At 37.8% G+C, this 22,931-nt stretch overlaps 1 protein-coding gene across 2 annotated transcripts in view; it reads right to left on the reverse strand.

The window, feature by feature from the left end:
* Positions 1–2,534: 2,534 nt before the first annotated feature.
* The window catches only part of PKN2 (protein kinase N2), a 56,779-nt gene continuing 36,382 nt past the window's right edge, over positions 2,535–22,931 (reverse strand). The window contains exons 4-22 of one of the 2 annotated variants that reach the window (XM_050900993.1): positions 21,172–21,289; positions 19,395–19,540; positions 19,074–19,287; positions 16,138–16,275; positions 15,128–15,237; positions 13,155–13,298; positions 12,941–13,016; positions 12,437–12,611; positions 12,044–12,173; positions 11,451–11,587; positions 11,284–11,359; positions 11,105–11,196; positions 9,851–10,027; positions 9,672–9,734; positions 9,493–9,569; positions 7,927–8,069; positions 6,460–6,567; positions 4,716–4,796; positions 2,535–4,635 (exon numbers count right to left, since the gene is read on the reverse strand). In XM_050900993.1, the coding sequence (XP_050756950.1) occupies positions 4,432–4,635; positions 4,716–4,796; positions 6,460–6,567; positions 7,927–8,069; positions 9,493–9,569; positions 9,672–9,734; positions 9,851–10,027; positions 11,105–11,196; positions 11,284–11,359; positions 11,451–11,587; positions 12,044–12,173; positions 12,437–12,611; positions 12,941–13,016; positions 13,155–13,298; positions 15,128–15,237; positions 16,138–16,275; positions 19,074–19,287; positions 19,395–19,540; positions 21,172–21,289 (2,409 nt within the window). In that variant the 3' untranslated portion in view covers positions 2,535–4,431. Of the gene's footprint in view, positions 4,636–4,715; positions 4,797–6,459; positions 6,568–7,926; positions 8,070–9,492; positions 9,570–9,671; positions 9,735–9,850; positions 10,028–11,104; positions 11,197–11,283; positions 11,360–11,450; positions 11,588–12,043; positions 12,174–12,436; positions 12,612–12,940; positions 13,017–13,154; positions 13,299–15,127; positions 15,238–16,089; positions 16,276–19,073; positions 19,288–19,394; positions 19,541–21,171; positions 21,290–22,931 lie in introns of both variants that reach the window. The other variant, XM_050900992.1, reaches the window with a different exon arrangement.

Raw genomic sequence — 22,931 nt, forward strand, 5'->3', positions numbered from 1 at the left:
CCAAACTAACAGCTTTGAAAACTAGTTGCCTCCTGACAGTGTCCCTTTGTGCGCAAAGCAACAGATGCACTTCACAGGGACGCTTCTGGTGCCTGAGTTAATTCTGTATCACAGGTGCAAATTCATTTTAATTACCGAAATGAACAGCTGAGGGGTCAGCTTGCTACACATCTGGTCCTCAGCCACCCAGAGGGAAGGCTGTGTGTCCACTGCTAGTAGCACTAATTGTCAGTAGCCCTCACGTTGTCTTGCTGGTTTAGTTTTAATCCTCTTCTATTGAAATGTGGCAGCTCAAGATTTTTTTTTTTTTCTGTAAACAAATAACAAAGGGTGTACAGGTCTGTTACACCGCTGAGGCTGTTGGTTGCAGTCATGAAAACTTCTGGTGCAGATGTTAAAGGTGGTGGTCTTGGTAGTTTGGAGGGATTGTATTCCAATGTCTAATGGATTTCCTTAAGCTTTGTTGCAACATTTTCTATTACCTGGGCTTTCCCTGTCTTGCTCTGAGCTACTCTACCTCCTCTGTGAGAGAAGGCGTGATGCTTTGAATAGGCGGGGCCTGACCTTTAATGTGCTGTTACAGTTCAAAAATGTAAAGGTCAAAGTTCTTTTACTGTGAGTGTACTTTCCAGCATAGATCAGTATGTTAAATCTACTACATGCAGGTTAAAAATGGCTGAAACTTACATTTACAATAATGCTCTTATTTTAAATGCTTTCAGGCATTATGCATGAGCACTTGACATGCGAGCGGTGAGTGTTTGCAGTTGAAATTGTCGCATACAGCAAAAGCTGTCTGGACTGAAATTGAAAGACGTCTGTGCAAAGCTCTGGAGTGCAGCAGACGGAGGCAGGGACGTACGATCCTGGCTTGACCCTGTCTCTTCCTGCAATTCTGCAAGCAGTCCGTGTACCTCCCTTGGTGTAGAGATGGTAGTAACTGCGCAGCCCGGAGAGGCAGAACCAGGAATATGCTTGAAGGGGCTGTATATCCTGCAGACCAGTTACTACTGCTCCCAGTAGACTACAGTTAATATAAAGCATTCCAGGAGACAAAACTAGTATAACTCTGAATTCATTTTTAGGCAGTTACGACCCTTTTAGTAAGCTGCTTTGATGAAGCTAAGGAATTTGGCTTCTCTTACAGAAGCTTCTCATTCAGAAATGAGCTCTCCTTGTTCCTGGCTGGAGCACTTCTCGGCGGTGTGGGGGATGTCTGTGTGCAGCTGTGTGTGTGGTACACCAGCAGTTCTCGGGGTTGCAGGGATAGGTTGGGAGCTGGAGTAGGAGGTTGTTGCAGCTCTGCAGCCTGTTTTAGCTAATTACCTTGTTGTGTTACTGAAGCTAAGTGGTAGCAAAGGCTGTGTGACAAGTAGAGCCTAAAGTGCAAGCAAGGAGCCTGGCTACAGTTCAGGTGTTCCTAGGTTTTGGGTTCTCTGCTAATGCCTGTATGTCCTTGCTGGGCGGCGGTTCAGCAGCGAGCCTGGGAGAAGAGGGAGTGCTGAAGGATTGCGTTCCCCACACAACAAAGGCAAGGGCACAGTATCTTCAGGCACTTCCTATGTTAATTCCACTGCAGTTTAGACTAGATATTTGAAACTGTCTGTGTCTTCACTTGGAGCCAGCCCTTTCTGGAATGATTGCTTACTTAAGTATTGAAGTTAAGTGTCTCTAGGCAATGGTCTCATGTGAAATTTTAATGTGTTCTTAGGAGTAAAGATTTCTTTTCTAAATGCAATCTGAAAACAAAGCTTCATTCTCTGCTTAAAGAACAAGCTCATTGTGGGTTGGGTATAGGTTTGTGTTTGTTTACAGAGCTTTCCTATATGGGGGGGGGGAGAAGGAGGAGACTATAATGAAGAAATACCCAGGGGGGGAGCGACTGTTGTCTCCCCCTGCCCTCAGAGGAAGCCTGTGAAGGGAGAATGCCGATTCAAGCTGGCCAGACTTCAACAGCCATGGTCTTCTCCTGCTCCCTTCAGAAGGACTGCTCACCCAAGCAAGAGGAGGCTGTCTTCCTTCAGCCTCAGAAAGAAGGTATGCTCAGCGGGAATTACTTATTTTGATTTAAAAAAAAAAATGAATGGAAGTACCCTGAGCTACCACTAAGAGATTGGGTTTCTGTAAGTCCCCTCCTGATTGCAAGTTCTTTTCTGAAGTTACCTGTGGAGAAAACACGACAAGTCAATTCAAGAAACAGCAAAATCATGTTTGGGACACAATTTACAAATTACTCTATTTAAAACTTTAATTTGTGATATTAATGACTGCAAAACACTTAGAATGACATTTGTTAAAGGCACATTTCATTTTAATGCATAGTGTACCATTCTAAAATATCCTAATTTCCTTACAAAGTGCTTGAGCAGCCACATACAGATAAAGTATAGCAAAATATATTTACAATCTAGGGTTTAAAATCTTAATCTGCCTAAAAATATTTAAAAAACTACAGAGATAAAATTAGTGCTTTCTTTCAGCTTAACTGGGTGAACATACCCTGCCCTCTAATTTTTTTTTTTTTTTTTTTTTTTTAGTGATTCACTTAGATTAAAAAAAGATTTCTGTACAAGATGTAGTTACAAAAAGGTATTTTTGAGGATACTTTCATAAGTGTTAAGCACCCTGTTAGATGCTCATATATATATTTGGGAACCAAAAAGGGTGAGCTTGACTGTACCTCAAAAGTATTGGTTTCAGCTAGATACAGGAAATAATTTGTTTCCTATTAATTAGAATCTGGAAACAAGTAATGCTGAAACGTTGACTCACTCTGCCAAACATGATTTGTAGCACTGGTAAAGAGCTGGTCCTCGTTTGTGTGCGGGGGGATGCCTGATTTAGACCGATTAACCTTCCCCGCTCCCCCAAGCCTCTCCCCTGCCTGACCCTGCCGGTCTGTCCAGCATCATGATTTTAAACAAGCACCTTAGCGTTGCACACTCGAGGGGTTCCCATTTCTTCTTTGAATGAATAAAATTACAAGCTTTGAATTAATTTGAGTGCTGATTCTCACTGTCGTAGCCCATGAACAGCAAACTCCTGGCTAGGATGAACCTGTAGATTACCTACGCAATCGGCTCTGAATGGTGCTAGAGCTAAGGACCACATGGGAAAGTTATTTTCCAAGAATTAATGTTTGCCCACAGAACACCAGATGCCAAAAATAGGTCTCGGTTTATGAGTATGCACAGTGTCTGGTCTAAATTATTTTTCAACTTTTGAGGTACAGCTTTTAGTGTTAAGGGGTTTATAAAATATACACTGTTTTTATCAAAAATATTTATACATTCTGTTACAACATATTGCTTTTACTCTCAGTAACTGCCAATCTAAATTCTGGAGTTCAGTGGCCTATATGTATACAAATATTTTTTTCCCTCAGTTCATTGTTGTTCATTTGGCCACTGTGCAAAATTAATGAAGTGGTATAATTAAATTACTTGCCTGGACATCAGAATACATTACAACTTCCAAATATACATGTTCACAGCATGTATACATTGAAAATCCTTATGTTTTCTAAAAGTGATACAATATTGTACAGTGGATACAGGATGATCGAGGTGGTCGGTCCACTCGGTGAGCGGGAAAGGCATGAGTTAGAGTACAGAAGTGGATGGGCTTGGGAAATGCATATGCTTTGCTCTTTGTGGTTAGACTGAGCAACATCCTTGTTACATTCTTCATATCAACCAGGGCTTTAAGCCGTGCTTAAAAAGCTTGAAGGCAAAACTGTTTGGCAAGTGGCTTTGGTAAACTTTCTGGATTTTTCTGGATTTTTCTTGGTAATGGAAGCACTTACACTGTTGTTATCGCAAAGGCAAGGGGTTTAACATTTTTCCTAATAAATACCATAGAAAATTTACAAAACAAGGCATAGCTGTTCTCAATACCATTAAGAACACAAGATGAAGGTATACATAGAAATGTGTAGTTTTATAGACTGCACAAGATGATATTTAACTGAAATCATTTGCCTTCTCCAGCTAGAACCGTGTTCTGTGTGAGTGTCATCAGTATCCCAAGCTTCTATTTCAATGTGGCTGAGTAGAGAGAAGTGATTACCTAGCTCAAAGTCTGCTTTTCCCACTTAAGGCAGATACTTTAAAAAGCGATGTTATCTGCTGTAGAAGAGTGAGAGAAACAGTACAAATGCACGTGTGCCCGTGTGCGGGCAGCTTAATATAGCCTGGGTTCACCAACTCAGCTTAAGAACTCCATAGACCTGCTTTCCAGTGCTCAGTTAAAAAACTATATACAGAGAGGCCACTCTTCACAAGAGTGTGAAAACAGTACTTAAAAGGATCTTCATGTGATTTAAAAAAACCAGAAGCTACAGGTGGCACAGAGAGCAATCGAAGGGTCGGTATTCTTCTGAGAGAGGCATTCTTGTGAGCCAGTCAGCTGGGGTTTCACAGTGTCTGGAAGTTAACACCAATCAGCAATGTAATCAAAATCTCTGAACATTTCCTGCTCTTCTTCTGAAAGTATCCTTGGTTCCCGAGGTGGAGTGAGGATAGGTGCTTCAGAGGTAAATTCGTCATCAAAATTACTGACATCCTCTCGTCCTCTAATGGTGGGTACAAAAGGAGGCTTCACTTTCTTGGCCAGTAAAGCATTCCAATCTATTAGCTGTAAAATAAACCAACTGATGTTTAGTTTCCTGTCTCTGCTCCGTAGTGGCCTTAGAAATAATACTACTTTGTACTCACCCTGAAGAAGTGATGCTTTTTTACATCCTCAGCATCTTTCTCTCCAGCTCCGAGACGCCGCTCTGGATTTCTTCGTAGCAGCTGCCAAAACATGCAAGATTTCAGTGCAAAAATTCAGGGGTAGGGGGAGGAACTAGGGAGGATGAGTGCTGCTGTATAAGAGCCAACACCAAGATCAGATGGACAGTGAAATTCATACTGCCTGACCTACAGAAAATTCTTGGTCCTCAAAGAAAGGGAGACAAAACTTCAGATGTACATAGCTAGAGACAGCAGTGCTCTCTTAGAGATGCCTGAACCCGTTAGCACAATTCCACCAGCAGCCTAGCTATGAACAGAGAGCGAGCAGACTGATCTGTCTCACTGCAGATCTGTGGTACCTGAGGTGATTTGTGGGCTAGTGTTCAGCACAGACATAGTGGAAAGTGTGCTTTTTGCTGGAGAGGATACAGAATTTACATAGGCTTGTATTTCTTGCTTGGCTCAGAAGAGAGGCTGCTCTGCTGTCTCCCGCGCCCAGCTATTTCACAGCAGCTGACTTACCAAGAGAGGGTTGAATGCTGCTTTACACACCCAGCCAAATAAAAGGGGTTTCTAGTTAACACCAGAAGTTAGATGCTCCCACTTGTGAATCATACTGCTGTGAGCAGACCCCTGTTGCAGACAGAGTGCCCAGCAGCAGGGTGGGCTGATATATTCACGACGCAGCCATCAAAAAATAACGTCTACTATATTATGTAAGAATTTCTCAAATGGGAACAGTGCACACACAGCTACAACTAGTAAATTGCAAGCACGAAGTTCACGGTACACATACTCTAGGTGCAATGTAGCAGTCCCCTGTGGATGTTGGCATGATAATTTTCACAGTGAAAATACGCTCCCCAGGTACTGCCTTCTTAAAACTGTATTCTTCCTTCTTTCTCTAGACAAACACTCTCTCCCTGGGAGTAAGCAATCATTTTAAGCTATAGAATATTTATGCTATTACTGAAATACTTATGTCACAGTAACTACTGTGACATGCTTTAACTTAGATGCTGCAGCACATTGCTGAATTGGGTGCTAGACTGATACTCAGTGTCAGATATTCACGTTTAAGTAAGTAAGTGGAGAGGCTGCTTCCAAAGGCTTTGAATCACCTCCAGTAGATGCCTTTCTATCAACTGTGATAAGCTGCTAACTCAGACAGGTTCAAGCATCTTCTTTAGATAAGTAGAGGCATTACACTGAGGAATAGCGCTAATCGCAATCATAAACAAAATCAGCTGTTCTTTGCCAAGAATGGGACTGCAGATGCCCTGTGTACAGTGTTCCCTGCCCCAGTTGGAATGAAACCAAAAAGACTTAGAAGTCTTTGAATTAAAATATTCATGTGACAATGTTAATCTACCAAATAGGTCAATGCAGCCGTGTTCTGCTAGAGAAGAGAGCTGAACTTCTCTAGTTAGATATGACTAGGAAACTCAGTTCAGGGAGGAGAAAACAGAGCCTCTAGTGTTTTACATTTTAAAAAGAAAAACTTGCTCCTGAATAAAGTGGAATGGCACTGACAATTTTCATTGAAGGTGACAGGCAGCATGGCACAGCACAAATGAAGCAAGTCTGAAATTTAATTGTAGAAAAAATATCAAGCGTAGGCTCTTGAAGTATTTTGTTCCTCACAAAAGTAATTAATTTCCTTAATGTTGGAGAGGAAACAGGATAAGAGGGGAATACTGTAGTAATATTATTATGTTCTTACCCGTCTCATTATAGAGATGGCTTCTGTAGACAGAAATCGTGGATATCTTACTTCATCATTTACAATACTGTCAAACACCTCTTCTTCATCATCTCCAGGGAAGGGAGACTATAATGAAAGTAAAAAAAAAAACAAACCAAAAAACCAAAACCTATTAAACAGGCTTAAAAATCACTTACAATTGAAAACAATATATATTCAGCTGACAGTTTGGAATTAGACACCCTGAGAGGAAGTCTTCCCAGAAACAGATACAGTAGTTTTCCATAAGGAAAAGAGAAAAGTAAGGCAAGTTGGTATTATCCCTTAATTCTTACTGAAGGACTATGCTTTAAAAATGAGCTTTTAGAAGTAGAAACACCTAAAACCGGGATCTTCTTTGAACCATGACACAAGATAAAACAGGGAATGTGGAAAGTACGTATCAGCTCTTCTTTGGGACAGCTGCCATTCACAAGTAACGTGGTCAAGACTAATTTGTTTTTGTATCTTTAGCATGTTACAGCTCAAGGGTTTTCAAACTGTTTTGAAGTGGCCTGACAGATGTAGGTGACACCCTACAAGCTTTTTGTCCTTTTTTACCCGAAAGGAAGTGAAAGAAAGTTGAATGATCATCTTTTTCGAAAAAGACCAAAATGATGAGCAAATCTATAGTTTTTCTCTGGTTTTTACCATGTAAGCCATCACTGTGCTACCTGGGAGATACTATAACAAAGAAGTGGACCAGAAGGTAAAGTGATATACGCAATGGTAAATAACTATTCAATAGTAATTTATTTATACCAGCTCATTTACATGGAACTGGGGCATTCTATTTTAGCGCATGGACAATTCAAATAGTAAACAGCATTGCGTTTGGCATAATCTTTCACTACTATCCAGTTTTATGCACTAAAGTTCACTTCCATTCAAGGTACAGGAGCGAAGGAGGTTATTTTCTCCCCAAAAGCATTTGAAAGCAGAAGACTGCTATAGCTGTACACATCAAATTTGACAATAACAGATGTGTGCTGGAAACTGAGCTCCCCAAAACCAGATGTGCTAGATTCTTGCTTAGACACTGATATTAATGTGCCATTACTGTAATTTGATTAAAGGCATAATGATGTCATTAAAAACAAAATAAAATAAAAATCTAGAGGTTAAGTCTTGGACCAGCTACAACTCATTCACTTCCACAATTGCTGATAATTCAAGCTCGTGACATGACTCATCAACTTCTATAGCATTACAAGCAGCTAGTATCAGGTAAGTAGCTGCTCAGTATTTAATAATTCTTTTTCTTGATGAAACACATTAAGATGCTCACTGTAAAACTAGGTATGCTTATACATACTGTATATACAAGTATTGACACAACTGTGACAGGTAGGGCACATTAAATGTTGACAGGCTGGTATATTGAGTTTTGTAACCTTTTTAACATATATTAGTTTTATGACTCCATTGTATCTTACTAGAACTTACCTCACCCACTAGCATCTCATAGATAAGTACACCAAGACCCCACCAGTCTACAGCTCTTGTATAGGAAGTTTCTGTCAGCACCTCTGGAGCAAGAAATTCTGGTGTGCCACAGAATGTGCTTGTTCTGTCTCCAAATCCCATTCCTGAAAAGTTACAGTTAATGAAAAGCAAGCAGTATTTTCTGCCACTCTACAACTTATTCCTCCAGCAAGTAAAACCTCTCTCTAGAGCACCTTCGTCCGATACTGTAGTTCCAGGGCCTGTCCTGAAGGCTCAGGCCAATGAGGTAAAACACTCCCCCATTCTCCCCTCCCACCCCCTTGTTCCACATGTGCTTCAGTGTAAGTTTTTCTATCCCTAACTGTATGCAATGAGCCAAATTACGCTTCCATTTACACCTTTGTCACCCAGTTGTCTCTGCTTGGAAAGATACAAACAATCTTATGCTATGTTTCCACTGGCTAGTAGAAGAAAACGTGGTTCACTAGTTTAGTCAAAGATGCCTACTGTGGATGCTGCTGTAGTGGCAAAACTACATATAGTAAAGTAAAACACGGAGTGTAGTGAAACAACTTCGAGCAAAATAAGCCCTGTGTATTTGCAAGAGGGGCACAGTTGGTGACAGCAGCAGCACAAGGACTGATGTGACACTCCAAGTGGAGGTGCTGCAGAAAGCTTAAGAAAACCATTTATTGTAGTAGTCAGTAAACCAAAGAGCTTTCCTTGTCCTCGTTTCCTTTTGTCACTTATGGAACTTGTTTGTAGCTAAAGTCACAGGACTTGCCCTAGGATATTAAAGACAACAGCAATGTTTGAATGCCTACTGAATTTACTAAATTCCCTCTTAGGCTATGTAAAAGGAAAAGATAGGCGGACAGGCTGTACGAACTGGAGAAGGAAGTGGACCTTTCCAGATCTTCCCCCCCAACGGGGTTTAAGAAAGACACTGCAATTTCAGTTGCTACCTCTATTTTATGTCTTACTTGAAAGGTAGTGGCCAATAGTGGGATGCTTGAAAGTACCTTTCTAGCATCTAGGCTTCCTTGTTGGGATAAATGTCTCTGTTTTAGCTATAGTATACTTTGCATGTCATTTCCATATACTTAGAGTTGCAACTATTTCAGAGTTGAAAAAAATAGATAATGCATTTGTAAAAAAGTAAGAGTGAGGGATGGATTATAATGGTACTTGATTTCATTGTACAGTGTCAACATGTTTAGAATGAGGAAAAACACCTAATGGTTTTTCTGCTAACTTGTAAAATGCAGCAGTATGCCTCACTAATAAGCAGAGATAGGATGAAGTAAGAATCAGAATAGGTGATGCTCACAACTGAAAAAAAAAAAAAAAAAAAAAATCGGGCTATGCTCAGATGCTCCTGATAATTCCCTACTAAGGAACTTCCTCCTATCTCCACGTTTGTACAATCAGAGATGTATTTTTTCCTTCAAATGATACAGACTAAGTATACACTATACATGTTTGGCAGTCCAAAAGTCTCCAGGAACAGTCAAGAGTAAGACAGACTATGGAATTCCCCTAGAAAGAAAATTTAAGGGCCATTACCTTCTTTGCAAAGACCAAAGTCAGCAATTTTCACGAAGCCTTCTGTGTCCAGCAATAAGTTATCCAACTTCAAATCTCTAAATGAACATTTGAGAACAAAATTGCATCACTGATGTTTCTTCAGTACTATTCAGAATAGCTGAAATTCATCTGTTGGAAATGGGTCAATGACTACTTACCTATATACTATTTTGTGTTCATGTAAATACTGAAGTCCAAGAACCACACATGCAGCATAGAATCTGTTGAAAAAGTTAAAATTTCAATGGATTTTAGTCCTGCTTTTCAGAATGTGAAGTCCATTATTATTGATCTTTTTTATTAGCCAGCCTCTGAAGATAAAGGGATGGATACTCACACTGCTCTTGGTTCAGAGAAGACATCAGTATGAATGTGCATCATCAGATCCCCACCAGCAGCGTATTCCATTACAAAGCAAACGTGATCTTTGGTTTGGAAACAAGCGAAAAGGTTCACCAGGAAGGGATGTCTTACGCTATTCACAGTTTCAAATATTCGCTTTTCACACATCAAGCTGCAAACAGAAGATCAGTAAAAATTTAAAGCTGAATCCTGAACCACAATTTTTCAACTCTCAGAAACTATTGGGAATTTATACCTTATGTTTTTTCCTCTGTTCCTCTGGATAAGATAAGAACATTTTTTGTTTTGAGAGAGAGGTTTTAATACTCGCACACACATTAAGTTGATGCCAGGATTTCCACAAAGTTACATTTGGCTTTCACAAATGAAAAAGGAAACCTAGCAGTCCATGAAAATTGTGCCCTGCCAATTTTCCTTCCAAATACTCAAGACTTGCATCAAGTATGCATCGATATCATGTGACATTAGCTTCAATCCATTTTTATTTTAATTGTGTACAATACATAAAGTGGAAAACAGTAACAATATTATAGACATCTATCTAGAGTAATTCCAGATTATTTCTCCTTAAGCCAATTGGTTAATTTGTAGCTTATTCTTAATACAGTTACCTTTCTTCCTGCAAGTCAAATGAATATAGTCACTACTAAACAGTTACAAAAGCACCTTCTTGCACGAAAACTAGACAGGTTTGTAACTGCCACTTCACTTCCAAGCAAAGAAAAATCTGAGTTTTGGGGCAAAAAGATTAAAAAAAGAAAAAACAAAACAACAGTGAACTATACACAGGACTTAAGGGAAAACGTGATAGACAAAGTATGACAGTATGTTATAGGTTGGGAAATACCATCATAGGTGTTTCTGCCAGTAAAGGAAACATAGTCACTGTCCTCCTGAAATGTGATGGAAGTCTATAGAACAAGTAATTAGACTAAATAATTGCAAGAGAACCTAAATGAAAAACAGGATCAGCTTTAAGTCAGAGCTGTAGTACAGGCACGGTAAGGGGGGCACTAAAACAAATCAGTGTTCCTGGGCTACACTGCTCCCTCCTTGCCCCAGAACGAAGACTACATGTCTGCAGCAGCCAACTAAGCAGGGAGATGACAACTTCTTTTGCTCTTTCACTGAATTTAACTACTGTTTGGTAGAGCTCACAGTTGTGTTGCATGCAGAAAGAAAACACAATTGATTTATGGAGTCCATGTATTATATTTTACAAACTGACCTGTCTACTTCATCACGAGCGACAATATCTCCTTTCTTTAAGGCTTTAATAGCAAACATCTCATTTGTGTTTTTGTACTCTGCCAACAGCACCTAAAACAGAAGATAAGCGATTCATTTAAGAGCTATATCTAGTTTTTGATATAGCTTTGACATTTGATATAGCCTTTTGACATTTACCTTTCCAAAATGTCCTCTGCCCAGTACAGCACAACATCTGAAATCCTTCAGACTGAATTGAAATCTTTGTTGTGATCTATGTAAATAAAAAACGAGTCAAAAATCTTCTAGTTTGTTAACTTTAAGAAATATTATTCCTATCAAGAGCAAAACCACTGCATTTTTACCTTCTATCTTCAGGCTCTCGGGTGTTGGTGTATTTTATGTCTGAATGGGGGGCATCAGGCTCACAGATTATTTCAGGCTGGAGTTTTGGGACAATACTATTTCTGCCATTTTCAAAATCAAAAGTTGTTACTTCATCCTGCGAAGAAAATGAAGTCTGAAAATTTAAAACTGATTGTGAAGGCAAATGAATGGAGAAATTTTACTATAAGCAGGTGAAATTCTTAACACAAGAATTACCTAAGCTAAAATGGTATACTTTAAGACAATACAGATAAGCAAGCTTTTAACAGACTGATGAAACGTATTGCTGCAGTCATTCTGCTCTTTGTTAATAAAACCATTTTTTCCTGAATACTCTAATGATTTCGGGCTTTTGTTTTTTCTGTGGTGGAACCAATGACGTAGAGAGTTAAACACACCAACCATGGAAACAGTTTGCCACCAAGACTAATCGGAGCATTCTGTTGAGACAATTCTGTATGTGTAAGTTAAGGGAGCATATACTGAAATATAAGGGAAGAAATCCATCATAAAGATGCCAATATTACAACCTTGTTAAACTGTATAGCCTGAAATTCTTAAAGTTACTTGCCTGAGATGGCACATCAGAGGCCTTTATCTCAGAGGAAGATTCACATATTTCCCCAAGGGAAGATGCACGGGGTGGAGCAGGTGGAGGCTCAGGCTCAAGTTCAAAGTCCAATTTGGCTACAGGAGAGTCACTAGCAAGAAAATAAATAACTCCTCAGAGACTGTTTTAATAGTATGAAAACCAACTTAAAACTGCACGTTATGTAGATTTCTCCTAAAACAAATCTTGTGTGCGTAGATCTGTCTATAAAATGGATGTCCAAAATGAAAACATCGAAAGGTCTGCAGTATTGCAGAATAAACAGGTTTGACATACATTACATACATTAGGGCATAAGCATCTCACTGTTACTCTTGCTCTTAAAAGTACTTAAAAATTGTAGATACCACCTACCTGGCTGGCAGTGTTAGTTCAGCAATGTGTGCATCAACCACTGGCCCAGTAGCAGGCACTGGTGCTTGAGGGCTGAAGGTGCCAGAGTGATTTACTGTAGGAATAGCTCTTCTTACCAGCCTTCCCCAAGTGGCAATATTAATATTCATTTGAGGAGCTCTGAGAAACGTTTTGCCTGTGGATATTGTGAAAAAAAGGAAATAGAGTGCAAGTAATTTCCTTACTTATTACCAAAAGCTATAATTAAAAAAAAATTCATATTAATCAGTTTATAGTTTATGAAGAACAAACTGAATTTGTCATATTCCTTAGCAATTCCTAATTATTCACTGTTAAATGCTAACGCATAATAAGGAATTCGAAAACAAAACATTTCTAAATGCCATGCCAAATCCTTCATTATTAACAGCTTTATTCACAGGCAAATATTAGGTCTCTGTATAAAAAAAAAAATCACAGATCTGTACAATTTTTAAGCTTTACATGTTTATATTAAACAATCACCTTGCTGTTTTGAAAAAATTTTCTTCTGCCTCTGGAGTTTTGGTCTTCTTTCAATAACTGGATTAAAAAACGTAACCTGCAGTTCAAATAACGTGTGTTATAATCCAAGTTTCAGAACAAAATGCATTCTTAAAAGTTTAAGAAAAACTTCTTAAACTATTCTGCAATACAATACTTGCAAGTATGCTCAAGTGCTTCAACGAAACATTCTTACCTCTGCAAACAGAGTGCCCTGGGGTTCAAGATAGAGACACATGCCATGCCGTTGGTTATCCAGGAAATCTTCCAACCTCAGAAACTTTACTGCACACAAAGATCTCCAGTCACGCCAATAAACTGATATTTCTAATTCACGTGACTACAACAGGAAACATAGACACAGGAAATTACTTATTAGTAATTGTTCTGCAAGAGTTACCTCTGTACAATCATAAGATCTAGCAACTCAAGGATCAAGATGCAGAGCTGTTACTTTAAAAGAGTGCAAGGGCTAACTAGCCATACTAAACAAGCTCTCACTAGGATTTCACTTCAGTTCAGATGTGATAGCCAGTGTCCAAACAAAAGCATAAGTGTAAAATTCCCCCAAGAGTAGGAGAGTCACAGTCACCAGACTTTTTGAGTCAGTCTAACAACAGTGCTAGTTCAAGATATTTTAGCTCAAGCTCTGACAACAAATTTTTACCTGTGTTTAAAAACCTCAACTTTACTAGTTTTCCATGTTATTTACACGTATCAATTGCATTTCATGGCTGTGTAGTGACATTTTAGTACCTGCATACGCATCATGATGCAAGACTTCATACAGTATCTCTAGAAATACATACAGTTTTTGTAACATGGTCGTGAAGAGGGGCCAAAAACTTTAAACTAACAAGAACTACTGCTGTATCTTGCTGGTGGGATTTAATATATTCTTAGGGTGCCTTATACGCTTGTTACAAAAGCTTGTTACAAAATGTGAAAAATCCTGCAATATAATATAACAGCAGCATCGTATGTTACTAAGTTCAGCTAGCATAGCTTAATTCCATCATGATGCATCAATTTACTGTCTTTATATGATAGCTGTAGGTTTTAAAAGAAACAAAAGTTAAGAAGCAGCAACAGATAAAGAAAAAGATGGGGTTTGGAATGTGCATTTCAAATACGGAAGGCTGCATGGTCATGCTCAGCAGAAGCAAGGTCCTTTTCTGGCAGCAAAAAGCATCTAATATTGAGTTCTTAAATAGTGAACATGACACGTACTAGGCTGGTAGGAGCAGCTACTAAACGTTGACTAGTTCTAGTCTTGATCTGAGAGTAATCAAGGCTTCAGGACTCCACAGCTGCTAGTTTTGTTCTGCACTACTAACCGGAACCTGAATTGCTCTACCTGCAGGTCTAAAACTGCTTCCTTCCTAGATGGAAGGAATCTGGTTTGGGGCTCGGAGGGGTGGGGCTCGGTGGGGAGAGAGCAAAAACAGGAAGGTGGTTTGGTTTTTTTTTCTCATTTGCTTTAAATATATACTAGAGATGACTTTTAGGCTCCTAAAATATAGTTTAATTTTCAGTCTATTTTAAACACTGATAAAAAAAAAATCCTTGTACCTTAAAATACTATGGCTATCAGGTATCTAAAAACCAAATGCTTGATTAAACCTATATAACAAATTCTCTTCAAAAGGTGTGAGGAAAGAAACATCAAGTATCATTTTGATACTTGCATCCTCGAAGTAGCATTTAAAGTTCTAGGAAAGAACTATTACTGAATTTATTTATTATTCCTGAAGAATTGATCAGCTTGACATGAGAACACTTTTACAGAAGCACTGTAAAAATTCTATGACATAGCTTTACCAAAATGTCCAAACGGTATCTGATATTAGAATTTACTGATAAATAACGAGAAGTTGATGATCCTAATAAAAATTTAGGCACCATTTATCACAGACTAAAAAAATGCTAAATGTTAGCTCTTGGATAAAAATATTATGTCAGTTTGTAGGCCAGAAAAGGTAAAATTTCTAGAATGTCAGCCCAGCATAACAGCTTAACCCCAGGGAGCTCATTCTGTTAAGGATGGGAATACTTGCACATATGAAATTTGAACATCATCACAACAACAGGAGGGAAAAAAAAAAAGCAACATGAAATTAATCTAAAGAATCGACTATAGCTGTCAATGAAGTAAGACCACATTTTTACCCTGTCTAGTTCCAGTGTAAATTTCTGGTCCCATGACTGATTGGAAATAGGTTTCCAGCTAGTTTGACCAACCACAGTGTTATCCAGCTTCAGTACAGCACAGACTTCATCTGTAAGTAAAGTACACAAACTCAGCTTAAATCTTTAAGAGGATTTTCCACAAACAAAAACATCTTCAGTAAGTTTCCCTCAAAAATGTAATCTCATATTTAATTGGTTCTGTCCTGGTTTCGGCTGGGATAGAGTTAATTTTCTTCTTAGTAGCTGGTACAGTGCTGTGTTTTGGATTTAGCGTGAGAATAATGTTGATAACACACTGATGTTTCAGTTGTTGCTAAGTAGCGCTTATCCTAAGTTAAGGACTTTTCAGTTTCCCATGCTCTGCCAGCAAGCAGGTGTGCAAGAAGCTGGGAGGGAGCAGAGCTGGGGCAGCTGACCCGAACTAGCCCAAGGGGTATTCCATACCATGGAACGTCATGCCCAGTATATAAATGGGGGGCAGTTGGCCGGGAGGTGTGGGTCGCTGCTCGGGCATCAGTCAGCAGGTGGTGAACAACTGCATTGTGCATCACTGTTTTTTTTTTTTCCCCTTGAGTTTTTGTTTGTTTGTTTGGTTTTTTGAGATAAGAACAGTTCAATAACTAACGTAAAATATAATACTAACAATAACAATAATAATGAAATATTATAAGGATAATAGTAATGAAAAGAAATACAACAAAAAAGGAAAAGAAAGGAAGAAATAAAACTCAAGAAAAAAACCCAGTGATGCACAATGCAATGGGCATAATAGTATGGTTGTGTTTTGTTTGTGTTTTTTTTTTTAAAAACTTGACAGATGAAGAAACAGATAATTTTAAAGCTTCAAATCAATTTAGTATTTTAAATTACAGAACATGGCATACATTAAAATGTAAATAAAAGATATGCATAAAAATAAGAGAAGTAAGAGTATACTGAACTGGACAAGTCATCAGTTTTCAGAAGGTTTCTACTACTCCCACTTTTACTTTTACTGGTTCTGCTCATGAAAGATGATCTGGCTTCATTTGGACTCCAACCAGGTAGCGTAATCGATGTGGCTTTTGATCGACCAGGGACGTTTTCCAAAATATCTTGGCAGCCCATTAGCCTAACTTCCAGAGTACCTAGAACAAGACAGACAATGATTTATCAAAGATTTCTGCTCTTAAGTAAACAAAGTGAATGACTGATGATCGATTTATGGCAATAGCTCGCATTCTAACCCTGGCAGGATATAACAGAAATATCAGATGAAATCAAAAGACAGATCTAAGACAGATAAGTATACTGAAAATAAGCATTAGAAGTCAAATATGTGGGACGCAACCTTCTAGAAGGAGCAACAGTTCACCGAAATAACACAAAATCGGTTTTTGTTCCATGTCTCAGAAGTATCTTTTCTTCACTTGAGAACCTAACTGACTTGGGTTCAAGTTGTAAGCAATGTCATTTTTTAAGATGACAAATCTTAAGTTTCCTATTAAAATGATAGATCTTACAGATGGGACAATAACAATTTTTCATGAGTTTTATATAACCAATTAATATTGGATACATTGCTTCGATAATTAAAATGAACACACTGACTATTGAGACTACAAATGTGTTTAAGATACATTCAGAAATCACATTTGCCTGCTGTATCCTAAAGTCAAATTTGAGTTAGTACATAATTTAAAATCATTGAATTGTTCCAACTTCACTGAATTTGGAATTATAAAAGCTGAGACAAGAAGCTACTCTTCAAAATCTTCTGTATCTTTAACCAAATGAGGTATAAGAGGATGCTGTTCTAACTTAAGAGAGTTTCCTCCAGCAGCACAGAAACATCTGAATACCACAGATGGTTACAAGAACGGTAGGCTTACCTCATCCTGTACAAGATCGCATCTGTAAAACTGTGACACCGCTGACACTAACGAAATTAACTATTGGAAGTGGTGAAATTAGCCAGTTCATAATCATACTGTCAGCTAGAAACGCAGCTCCTAAATGCAGTGTTCTTTTGACAGCAAATGTACTTAACTGTGAAACTTAAAAGTACTCTTTTGTAACAGAAACTAGTCAGACTTGACCTAAAAACGGTCTGGCAACATTATAGCTCACAGAACAGACACCAAGAAGAAATCCCATCCTGTAGGGAACTAACAGCCGTGACAGCTAAGCATTAGGCTATGAAGACAAAGAGATGCTATTGGCTCCCAAAACAGGTTAAAAGGTAAAAGAATACTTCATTCCCAAACTCTATTTGGGGGGGGGGGGGAATGGATTAATAAGCAGAAAGGCTATAATCTTGTATAAGGACTGGATGCATATCAGAAAGTTCTGTTGATGCACTTTAAGAAGTATGACAGTAGCACTGATCTATTTTTCACAAAGTGTTAGAAGCAAAACACAAAGACACCGTTCATTTAAATCCAGTTCAATACAAAAGCTCTTTGTGTAGCCAATATGAAAGTGAAACTATTAATAACTTCACAAGCATGTAGCTCTGTTTTGATAATTCCTATTAGAAACTGTTCATATGTATCAGTAAATAACATTTAAAGAGGAATTATTTATCACTATAATGTATCTGACCCATGATTATGTATTACAGGAAAAGAATTTAAAAAAAAAAAAACCAAACAAAACCAACCCTGTTTCAAAACCAAGGCACGATACTTCCTGCCCATGGTCACTGATCATTTGAGATTCCATATGATGAAAAAAGTTCCCCTCACCACTCTGCAACTTTACAAGGGCTCTCGGCTGAGGTCCTCATGCTTTTTACCCTTTGCTACGTGTCTTACTGAACCAAAATGGAAGACAAGTAGACTCACTCCATTTTATTATTATTGCAGCTCAGCAGAAGAGTTCCTCTTTTTGTTTTAAAATGGAACCCCACAGTACTTCAAAACTAAATTCTGGTTTCAGTTATACATGTATAACTAGAGTAACATTTGAATTACAGATTGTTTTTGTAATAAACTTACTCTGTTAGTAGTTGGTTTAATAGTTACATGTAAAATGTTTTAGGAAACAAAACAAAAAAACAAACCTATCTGTAACAGTAATTATTATACGACCACTTACTAAATAAATTTAGTAAAGCAACATACCCCCAAGTAGTTAAAAGTAATTGCTTTTCTTTAAGAACACTGGGAGGCAAATGTTTAAGAGCTTTGTTAAAGTATGGTTCATCTCTTGGAACAGTTTACTTCCAATGAAGGACAACAATTCCAGGTGAATCCAAACTATGAGAAGCTCCTAAGTCTTATATTTATATATAAATGTACTGTTCCCTCACAGTAGGCTAAGTCTCTAAAAGACCCAAATTCTCCATGTTTAATTGCAAGGAAAACAATTCACACCAATAAACAGAGGCTTCAATAGTTCCATGCACGTTTGTTAGGATCTCCCTCTTCGGTTTAGAAATATAACGCATGTTTTGGTAGCATAAATCTCACCTTCTAGGAAGCCAGTGTGGTCCAGTGGGTAAAATAGGGACTGGGAGAAAAGCTGGATGCCTATCTCCAGCTCTGCCACTGACTTGTTGTATGACCAGGGCAAGTCACTTAACCCTTCTGCACCTCAGTTTCCCCATCTGTAAAATGGGGATAATGATACTTACCCACCTTTTCAAGTGCTTGATAATCTAAAAATGAAAGCTGTTAGGTAAACGCTAGTAATATTGTTCCATAGTGACCTAACTTAAGGCCAGAACTTCACTTTTTCAATAGGATTATAAAAAGGTCAACAAATAAATCAAAGAAACTTATCTACATTTTTTTGGCGCATAGACACTTGGAAATTCTAAATGCCTTTGTCTAGGAAAAGAACAACAATGAAATATGTCCAGAAAGAAATAAAGTTGGCATTAAAGACTTGTTTTAAACTATTTAATAAAATAAATTAAAAAAAAAAGCTCCATAAATCATACCTGTTAAAGCTGCGGGTTTGGACAGTGTACTATACTGGTTTTGAGTAGATATTACACTTTGACGAGGACTTAATGTGGGTGAAGAGACCAATGAAAGCTCCTCTATAATAATACTGCTTTTGGGATGGTTTTTAGGAAGTTCATTCAATCTCTGTTCCAGTGAATACTTCAAGAGGTCCAACTTCTGGCTTGATTCATTAAATCTTGCTTGTGCCTTTTTAAAATAAAATTTAAAAAAAAAAAATTTGAAATATTTCGATTTTTTTTTTCTTGAAAGAACATGCAAAATAAAGTATCAGAAATCGTAATGACGTAAGTTACTTCTGAAAGTGCCTTTCTGTCGGTAACTTTCCCAGATCCAAGTAATTTCATCACGTTTTTTGCACCTTCTGCTACAGCATACTCTATCCTAAAATGATGCCGTAATTCTTCCATTCGGAGTTCAAGAGGGCTTATCACAGGTTTTGCTGCAAAGAGACATAAACAAACAATTTTCATTGAAGACCACGCCCATGTTTAATTTCTTTAATATTAACCCCTCCCTCATATAAACAGAGGGGAGGGGAGAAAAAAAAGAAAAGAAAAAAAAGAAAGAGTGAGAGATGCAGATTTGATAGTCCAAAGAAAAGCTTGAAGTATGTCATAAAAGCAACAGTGAAATTTTAAGCATCTGCATTTGAAGGAAGAAATAATTGATCAGGGCTTCAATCCAATAAACAGGTCCTACTCCTTGAAGAGCTATAATTGCTAGAGGATGCAAGAAAAAGAATGTATCTTCAGGGGAGTTAAGGGACAAAAGCCAAATCTCCCAAATCTCCCAAATCAAACATCATTCAGCTGGCAAGGAGGTTTTGAGACTTCCACATTTCTGAATTTATCTTTCAAACTACTCTGTAGCTAAGTAGACCCCTGATCGGTTTCTGATAATTCTCCTGCTTCACACAAAATCCCAGGGAATCTGGCTTCTGCCAGCACAGAGAATGTAAGAGGTCCCATACACAGCCTTCCCCAAATAGTTTGGGTTAACCATTCTAATGTCCACTTCTTACAGTGCTTAGATTTCCTAAACAGAATTAGAAAGTTTCCTGGATATATTCCTTTCTGATTAAAGCTCTAAGAGTAGTAGGAACACAAAAAGGCATTTGAAAGTCCTTTCTAGCTTGAATGCCTTTTTTTTTTTTTCTTTTGAACAAATGATTTATATAATCCATGTGCTAAGACGGGGTGTTAAAAAAAGCCAGAAGTGTCCTAAGTGTAAAAACAAAGAAAACCAACCCCCCCCCCAAACCCCAAAACACACACACACACACACACACACACGTTTTTCATTATCTAGGGCCCTGATTATGAGCATCGTCATACAACTTCAATACTCAGAAATGCATACGAATAAAGTTCAAGACTTAGAGATGTACCGATATGCTCACAATTTTATAGTGCACTCATGCTATCACAGCTCAGGGGAAATTTTTTTTTAAATTTATTTAAAGAGTTCTGAAGAAATGCAAGTTTAAGACTACTTCTGAAACGCAGCATGAGTATTTCAAATCAGATCGTTTTAAAAACACTGATTTTTTTGTTTATTTTTAAAGTAGTTGTTTACTACACAATCTAGCCTAAATACCCATAAAGACAGCAAAAACTCGCCTCCGTCTGTGCTCCCATTAGTAATAGTAAGGTCAATCTATTTAAGTACGACAAGCAGGCTTTGTACCTGCATCAGATTTTTTTTTTTTTTTAGGACAGTGAAAAGATTATAGGCTTTAAAGAAAATTACTAGTTATTGTTAAGACACAAGAAAGCATGCATGAAGGGAGAACGAAGACCACAAAGCAAAAATGGACTGCATAAGGTATAAAAAGGATGATGAAGAGAGATTGTATTTCTCTTCATTAAGCTTAAGGTATTTTGCTTCAAGTCACATGTATTTGGCATCCTAACACACACAATGGTATGCCTAGTCTCCGATTATTTTTGGTTCATGCAAGCTTTGTCTAACATTCCTACTAGAAATTTATGATAACTCCGTGTGCATATGGGTACATATCTACATGGCATTCTGACATTAATGATTCATATTTCCTTTCTACTCCATCACCATTATCAAAAGCCAACTCATTGGTCTGGACTGCCTGAAGAATCTGCATCCTTATAACTTCTATTTTTGTCTTGCTGTCCTGGAGCATCTGCTGAGCTGTGGCAAGAAGTTTTCGATCCTATTGAAACAAACAAGTTAAAATTGTAAACTCTTCATGGAACAAAACACATTGAAAGCTTCAAAACCCACATGCTTTAGCAACAAGAACTAAATCTATGTAGTTCATTCAGTATAGCAGACCAATTCAACTAACCACATTAGGATATTATTGGAAATTAAGTTAGGACAGAGGCATATTCTGGTTGATTAAAGACTACAAGCCACTCCCATGGAAACTGTATCTGTTTAAAGCTGAGTAAAGGAGGCATGATCTAGCAACATTACACGTGCAGATTAATGTTTTGTAAGCTGATACTAAAGAAAGGACAAGATATTAAGCGCAAAATACCTCCACCCCATGTAGAATGACTCAAATTTACTGTGAGTATGATGAGAACTCTAATAGACAAATTTGCTAGACTAAATCCGTATGAAAATCATTGTACTAATTCACTTGAGCTGATTTTCAATCTTGAAATTAGAAATATGAAGTTAGCTTACACAGCACATTATAAATAAGTCTGCAGTATGTTCTTCTGAACAAATCAAAGCTGAAGATTTTTTTGCATTAATAAATACATAATATACGAGGGTTACTTCATTAGCTATTTCATCAGCAACTTAAAGTACAGTACTTTTCATCTAAATAAACTAAGCTAACCAATTTTTGTTTTCAAAAGCAGTAACACAAGGAGCAGTTTAGAAGAGAACATTTCTGAAGATGAACTTTCAAACTAACTGATAATACCATTTCATGGTCAAGAGCACAAACAGCCATCCACATGTTTTTCGGGTATACCATTTTTTGTCCTCCAGCTACTGGAGATCTGACTTACAAAGGATTATCAAATGGTTCTTGGATGTGGAACTGTGCATGTGCTTCTATGGCTGCTGCATGGCACTCAATATATGTTCTGGGAATTACCAGATAACTTAAAGGTGATCTGACTTGCAGTAAGAATAAAAAAAGGGGTATAAGAAAATTTAAGGCAGTCTATTTGTCCTGTCTGTGCAGTACCAATCAATCACAGTAATTAATAGTAGTCAGTGTAGATGAGTATCACACTTGTTATAGCCCAAAGGGTATTTTGGTTAACTCATTTTGTAGTCACTCTATAACCTCATTAATAAGTTACTTTCCCATGGACATGGTTTATACTTATATTTTTAATTTTATAATGAAGTTATCAATTATTTAAGAAGTTAAAGAAATTCAATTCTTCCCCTTACCACAACCAAGACAAAGAACTGCAGTGTAGCACAGATACCCAGAGGTAGAAATACTGGCACCATGAAGTATACTGTGAGAAAAATCAGTATGCTGAGAAGAGAGAAATTTACCTTCATAGAGCTCCTCTGTGACCTTGCGCCTAATGTATTACTCACTCAGATATTTTAACGCTGCCCTGTGTTCTGCAGGGTAGATACACCAAGATATACACGTAAAAAGGCTTTGGCTGCATGGGGAGAAATTGTGCCCCCTCTGTATACCATAGCCTCAGAACTCTTGGTTTTACATTTTAGTATTAATCAACATTTCAGAGAGATACCACTAGTTTTCATATTTTAAGATTCCATGTTAGCTATCCAATTATTTAATGAGTACACTGAATTTCCTAAATAAATGCCTTCTCAAATACAAATGTCAACTTTTGAAATAA

This window comes from Gymnogyps californianus, chromosome 8 (assembly GCF_018139145.2).
Source record: "Gymnogyps californianus isolate 813 chromosome 8, ASM1813914v2, whole genome shotgun sequence".
NCBI lineage: Eukaryota > Metazoa > Chordata > Aves > Accipitriformes > Cathartidae > Gymnogyps > Gymnogyps californianus.